This window comes from Tauraco erythrolophus, chromosome 10 (assembly GCF_009769465.1).
Source record: "Tauraco erythrolophus isolate bTauEry1 chromosome 10, bTauEry1.pri, whole genome shotgun sequence".
NCBI lineage: Eukaryota > Metazoa > Chordata > Aves > Musophagiformes > Musophagidae > Tauraco > Tauraco erythrolophus.
The window spans coordinates 19,428,220-19,435,354 of NC_141474.1; the positions used below are offsets into that span (position 1 = coordinate 19,428,220).

The 7,135-nt window shown below is 51.1% G+C and overlaps 1 protein-coding gene across 1 annotated transcript; it reads right to left on the reverse strand.

The window, feature by feature from the left end:
- Window positions 1-4,161: 4,161 nt before the first annotated feature.
- On the reverse strand, window positions 4,162-5,982 carry CCN1 (cellular communication network factor 1). Its single transcript, XM_086617384.1, has 5 exons — window positions 5,923-5,982; window positions 5,605-5,821; window positions 4,913-5,260; window positions 4,570-4,772; window positions 4,162-4,461 (listed from the first exon to the last, which is right to left on the reverse strand). The coding sequence occupies exons 1-5, from the start codon at window positions 5,980-5,982 to the stop codon at window positions 4,162-4,164; spliced, it is 1,128 nt and encodes a 375-aa protein (XP_086473510.1).
- Between the last annotated feature and the right edge of the window lie 1,153 nt (window positions 5,983-7,135).

Consider the following 7,135-nt stretch of genomic DNA (forward strand, 5'->3'; position numbering starts at 1 on the left):
TATACGCTATTTTACACGTGGCTATGTAACGTGAGAAAAAAAAATTGTGAAGATGAAAACAGGGACATGTCTACATGAAAAAACAGGCTTGAGGCAGAGCAGCCAGTACAAGTACCCAGCCTTCCCTCGCTGTGTGCTAAGCTCTCTGGGCACGGCATGGAGATAGTTCCACTGATTAGACAGGAGTAAACTAAAATGTGCACGTGCATCGAATTGCTTTTCTGCAGGATCAGCTCAGAAGGGCGAGCATCTGGCAAGAGCGAGTCTCTGGTGTGACGCGTTTAACTGCCGCTTTCTAGGTGGGTAGGTTTGACTTCCAACCCTGAATGCCTGTCCACTGAAAACTTTCAGTCCTCAAAACCTGTGGGGCGTTCATGCAGCTTCAGTGGACTGTGAGCGCTGGAGAACCTCCGGCAGCAATCCCACTGATCCACGGTGTCTCCACCTGTCTCTGCGCAGCCTGCCGGCTTTCCAGCAGTAGCAGGGAGATGGGCCTGATTCCCAGACGGTGCCCACTGGAGGGTCAGGCAGCCTGTGGGGACTGCTTTGCTGTGGGCTCCTCAGTAATTTATATATGGAGTATAGAGGTTCTCATGGCTCAGCTCAGCAAGGGTTAATTAATATCTTGGCTGTCCCACTGTCAATGAGATGGTAGCTTTTCCTCCATCTGCTGCTCATTCAGGAAAGCCAGCAAGCAGCATCCCAGGAGAGAGGATTTAATCATGGAAGTCTGTTTTCTGCATACTCCTGCTTTTATTTTGTTTCCTGTGATGCAGCACTGAAGGAAGCAGAAACTTTTTACTGTGTTGCCTTCATTGCTAGGGAAGATTTGATCGATAACCCTGATATTACAGTCGTTACCACCATCAAACCCTTGTAAATCGGTGCGTTGAATACAAGACTACACCTTCCTTCGGTCCCAAAACTGTAGTTTGACAAACGCTCCTTTTGGCGGCAGCAGCAGCTTCAGCGAAGCGCCCGGCGCTTCCTCCGGGGCCGCCGGTCCGGGGCCGGCGGGACAGGTCGGAGCAGCTTAAGAAGCAGCAGCCAAAAGGGTGACAAGGGACGGCAGAGGTGGGCGGCTGAAGCGGGGTTTGCTGCGGAGCGGACGGTGCTGAAAGCTGTGCCCGCAGGCCGGGGCGCTGCTGCTCGCCCTCCTGGCCCGCCGGGGCTCGCCCGGCCGGCGCGGGGCTGGCCGGGGGCTGCCCGGCTCCGAGGGGCTCTGCACGGCGCAGGTGGCCGTGTTTTCAGGGTCTGAACTGCTTGGTGGCCCGGCATTGAAACGTGCTGAAAACTTCCTGCGGCTTGTCACGTACGTTATTTATTATGTTCCTAACTCCTCATCTTTTAGTATTCATCTTTAAGAAGGATATTAATATTTTAGTTTTTGACCAAGAAGTAAAATGATAGTTGTGCTCATTAACCTTACCTGTCAGCCTTGCTGATTGCACTTAAAGGAACCTGTGCTTTTATCATTTATATCTTCATACCTAGTATTTAGGGGTTTTCTGCTGGAACAGCAGAGGACGTAAAGATTTCAAAGCAAGTGCAAAGACGATGCACAAAAAATGGCACTGATTCCTTTTACAGTATTGAGAACTGTGGGGTTTAGTAGTTTTGCCATGTAATTGTGAAATGCAAAAAGTGAAGAGAGGACAGTATGAGTGATGATCATTTGGTGTGAAATCCCAGTTCTGGAAGACTTGCAGTTCATTTTAGTGGGGTTCATTCCCTCCCTTTATAGCAGGATAATTTCATTTAGTATATTTTACTCTTTGTTTGCATGATCTGCTCCTGCAGCCCTTATTCTCCCAACAGTATGTTTTTCTAGTGAGCAGATCACAGAACCACCCCTCTACTTGATGAAACATGAAAAGCCCAAAGTGCGAGTTGTAAAACCCAGGGCCTGGCTAGAGCCACGCTTCAGGCAGGAGTTGGAAGGGACACTTCTGTTTGTATATGGTGTGCATGTTACGGACATATAGTCTACACATTTAGTATAGTTACACATATATGTAATTTTTCGGGGAACTGTTACTTACGTCGGTTTAAAGACGGGCGTCATTCAAGTACAAGTGATGGTGGGGATGGTGAGGAACGCGCATGCAGCTGCTGTGTGTCTGTGAGCCGTGTATTTCTCTTCCTCTCTCCATGCTCTGACCCCACGTGTAGACCTGATGATTTCTCAGTGGGCGGCTGATGTAGTGAAGTGTTCAGTGCTAGATGTAAGTAGAAGCCAAACAGAAGCGCTTCACCGCATTTCACACTTTTATTGTCAACAAATATTGTACGGACAAGTTTAGGTACTGCTGAGACCGGTGGCCAGATGGTGGATTCCAAAACAGCTCAAGTTTTGAATGCCTTCAGGGAGAGAACTTGACTGAGCAGAAGAGAGATGGCTGTAATTTCTCAGGCAAAGCATGAGCTGCCAGAGATGACCTTCTGAGATATTTGGCCATTTATTGAAATATTTATGTCTAAACTAATAAAAAGTTGACTTCTAACCACTTCTGCATCTGACTGTATGACACTGGGTGCCACCCCTTCACAATTCTAAACCCTTAAAATCAGTCTGTTTTTTTTTTAAAGAGAAGTAGCTTTCTTAATAAAGACAACAAGAGGATGTTTTGCCTGAGAACTAACTAGTCATAAGGAGGACAGAAAAAAAACCAAGCACAACCTTGTTGCAAGTTTCCTTTCAGTCTTACCTGTAGCACAGCTTTATGCTAACTGGAATAGTGCAAATGTTTGATGCTGCTTTCTCAGATCCTCCTCTAGTTCATTTTTTTAAATGTCATTTTCTTACCGTGTGCCAGCTATCTGATCTTACAACTCCCTCCGTTAGCCGAACGTCACCTGTGTCCCACAGTATGAAGTGTAGTTACATACTGAAAAAGTGGGAAGGGGACGTGAGGAAAAGAGTGGGTGCTTTGCCTTTTACTTTATTGGAGAAGTACTTGAAATTCCTCACATTCTTCTCCTGTTAACAGTATGTTTACTTTTCATCAGTGGGTTATTAGGATTAACAAAAGTCATTGCTTCAAGCTCATTTAATTTGAATTTAGTGAAAGCAAACTACCTCCTGCAGACTGTAGGAAACATTCTTCTGCCACAGAAATGTATTAATTTGCAAAAAGCAGCCACCAAAAAATGTGAGACCTCAGGACCACTTCCATCCCAATGTTCAACATCACCGTGCATGCACTGCATTCTAATGAAGTACCTTATGTTGCAAATTCCAGGACGGTTTGAATAATCTGACAGTCTAATTAACATTTCAGTCTCTCTATCAAACATTTGCCTTCAATGCCAAGCAGCTTTTTCTGTATATACCTTATAGAGCATGGGGTTAGAGACTGCATATACCACTTCAAAACATCATTTCTATTTCTTTGCTGCATCTGTAGTAGAGCTCATTTTAATTTTCAGAGAATCTAAGCATTTCAGGATTCAAAGTTTTCAAAGAAAGCTCTTGCATTTGCTGTAGTTCAGCGTTGCTTATCAGAACACTCTACTAAGAGTAGTTAGGTAAATATTTCTTTATTAAATGATTAATTCCATAAATAAATTCTTTTAATTCATTGAATATAAAATTAAAATCATTTACAACTTATTCCAGTATTACAGGGGCTGGAAGGGGTAAAAAAAAAAAAAACACACAAAGAAAAACAAAAAGCTACAGTTTGATAAATAAAATACTCAGCTTTAAAACAACTGATTTCTGTTTGCCATTAAACTACAGTTGGTACATAATAGCTGCCACTGTGAACACCCCACAAGTGCCCACCTCAGGAAGGAATGTAACTTCCAACTTGGTTGGGAAAAGGTGGGAGAAGACGGAAGGAGGGGGAGAAGCATAATGTTAAATTGAACAGGATAGAAAAAAAAAGTTTTCATAACCGGAACAAAACATTTACCTTACAAACAGAAAACAGTTTGTAATTAGATAAGGTGCTCCTAAAAGAAGCAGTAAAGTTGCTCCAGTACTATGAAGCTTTAAGTATGCCTAAATCTCTGTTGCATTAGTGTCCAGATGCACAGAGCACTCTCATAACATCTCAATGTTGCCCTCAAATGGGCAAGGCACCATTTCCATCAAAGGTCCTTTCTCCATGGCTGGTTACTTCAAAATTCTGTTTAGCATCCCACCCCCAACACAACTTAGTCCCTAAACTTGTGAATGTCATTGACCAGTCTGTAGTAGGGATAAGCTTCGTTTGCATGCGGACAGTTGTAGTTGCATCGGCAGGACTGGATCATCATGACGCTCTTGGTGAAGGTTTCTCCATCATCGCAACGGAATCTGATCTTGACAGTCCTGGTCTGCTGAGGCGTACAGCACCTGCCATCCACGCAGGAGCCACAGTACTTGGGGCGGTACTTCTTCACGCTGGAACATCCAGCGTAAGTAAACTTCACTGGGGATGGGGACTTCTTAGTCTTGGTACATTTTTTTCCCTTCTGTAAAGGGGAGACAATAGCATTATTAGCAGGAGATTCTTCTCCAGCCTCTACCCCTACCCAAAGCAGTTTGGAAAGAAGAGGAGCACCGCAAGAGTCTGCATTTACCTTTAAGGAGGCATAGCTAGGCTGGCCACATGGCCTCACTTCACATATCCTTGTCTCTTTGATGAGCTTGCAGTCGGGATTGTCATTGGTTACCCTTGTGGAGATGCCAGTTCCGCACGTCTTGGAGCACTGGGACCAGGAGGTCGTTTGCACAATGCATTTGGGATTCTCAAAAGCTCGGCTTTGTGGCTCGGATCCAAAAACTGGAAAAGAAAAGGAGGGCTTAGCCTAAACATAGCCCTTCACTGGGTTTCTTTCTTTCCCTCGGGGTCTAAGGAGTCACACAGCCATCCTCCCGCCTCCTCCCCTTAACTGTTGCTATCACAGACTGGCCCGTACTCACCAGGCAGCATTTTCAGGCCTCCTTTCACAATGGCAATTAGCTCGTTGTTCCTGGTTAGTTCACCTTCGGAATCATCCAGACCAAACTCTTTGCTGAAGAAGCCTTCCAGCTCATCCAGCGCATCCTTCCTTTCATCGCAGACCCACTCTTCGCAGCACTGCCCGGGGACTTTGACTAGCCTGGGGCTGGGACAGCCCAGGTTGGGAAGAGAGAGCTCCTGCGGGCAGAGCGGGATGCAGCCCACGGCTCCATCTATGCACGTACACTGGTGCTTACAGTTCGGCTGGAAGCTTTCGCCGTTCTGGTAGATTTTGGAGTTATATTCACACGGTCTCCCCTCGGACTGTGCTGCAGAGATCAACAGAGAGGGAAAGGAGGGAGTCAGCGGGGGGAAAAGCTCGCTTAAGCGCAGGTATTTGCTGGTCTGTTAAATTCAATTTACGGTGGAGCTCCCGACAATCCCCCGGAGACGCGGGGCCAGAACAATAAGTTAGTCAGGAATCACTTTTCCTTATGTGCGTTTAGCGGAGCCCAGACATACTGAATCGCATTCCAGACTGCTGAAGTCATGAGCCTTTCTGCCAAGCTACCAACAACAAAGCATAACCATACATGGACGCGAAATTACTAAACTTCGGCGCTACGGGGACGGGGGTCTTTCTCCCGGGGGAGGCGGGGGGCGAGCCGCTTACCTCTGCAGATGCCCTTCAGCGCGGCGGGGCTGGCGCCGAAGTTGCACTCCAGCCCCTTGGTGTGGTCGCAGGGCTGCGCCCGGCTGCAGTCCTCGTTCAGCTGCTTGGCGCAGACCTTGCAGCAGCCGCAGCCGTCCGGCACCAGCCCCACGCCCGGGGCGCACTGCGGCACGGCCGCCGGGCACTGGCAGACGGCGGGGCAGGGCGAGCCCAGAGCCTGCGGGGCGGGAGCAGAGCGGCGGCCGGTGAGTGCCGGGAGCGGAGAGGAGCGGAGCGACCCGCCGCCTCCCCGCCTCCGGGCAGAGCCGCGGCACTTACCAGGCGGGCCAAGCAGAGGAGAGCGGCCGCCAGAGCGGGGCGGGTGCCCGTGGAGCCCATGTCTAGCGCAGCGCCGGCGGTGCGGGAGCGAGGGACGGCGGCGGGCTGCGAGCGCGGAGCGGAGCCGGCGCGGTCTGAGGCGGCGGCGGGCGCGACCGCCTTATATGGGGCGCGGGGCCGCCGCGTGCGCCGCGGCGCTGACGTCGCGCGTTCCGGGCCGCGGCCGCGTCCAGCGCTCGCGGCATCCCAGGAATGCGGCTGGCGCGCGGCGCGCCCGCCCCGCCCCGCCCCGTCTCCCGGCACCGCGGCCGCTGGCGGCGGCCCTGCCGCGGGGGGTCCCCCCGCCCCCCGCCCGCCTCCGCCCGCCCCTGCCGGCCCCGCCGGGGCTCCTCCGCACGCTCCTGCGGGGGCGGGGTGGGCGTAGGAGGTGTCGGCGTGGGACGGGCTCCTCCCGCGGGGCGCACGCACGGGGCTGCCCCGCGCGTCGCGAGGCCGCGGAGGCTTTTCCCCGTTATGCGGGGTTTTTTTTTCCCCGTTATCCTTACAGACGCACCTAAACACGGGGATGTTAACGTAACGTAAGGAGCTTTTGCATTCGGGGCTGTGCTGGTGGGTGCCCTGCAGGAGCCGGGCCCGGGCGGCGGCGCCCGGCCACCTGCGCTGCGAGCGGCAACGGAGATGCGCATCTGTCCGCCCCCCGCCCCAGGTGTTGCGTGACCGACGGCGGCACCGCTTCACGGGGCTGCGTCACGTTCTGTGCACTGTCCACATAGTAACCGGGTGGTACCCGGGATTTTGTCGTTACTGCTGCTGTGCGAGGGAGAAACAAAACTTTTCGCGTCTCCGCAGAGCCCGGGAGCCCGGCGATGCCCAGCGTGCATCGAGCTACCCGCTTTTCAGGCCGGGAACGAAACGGCAGGAAATCCCGGGCCTCGCCGCGAAGGGCCCTCTCTCTGCCTCGTTATCACCGGTTTTAGCGTCCCTCGCTCAAGCCGGGCGTCCTCGAATAGTATTTCCTTGTTGAAGTTTTAAGATTTGGGGTTGGGGAGGGGAGTTGAAGCTTCTGTTGTGGCGTCTTTTCTTTTCATGGCTGTAAGTATTTCCAGATGGGGATTTAGACACCAGACGTAACAATATTTCCATATTTGGTATAGCAGTAGCCTGCATTTTTCACATTTTTCTGCTCTGTTATCCAACCACAAAGCATTCTCGA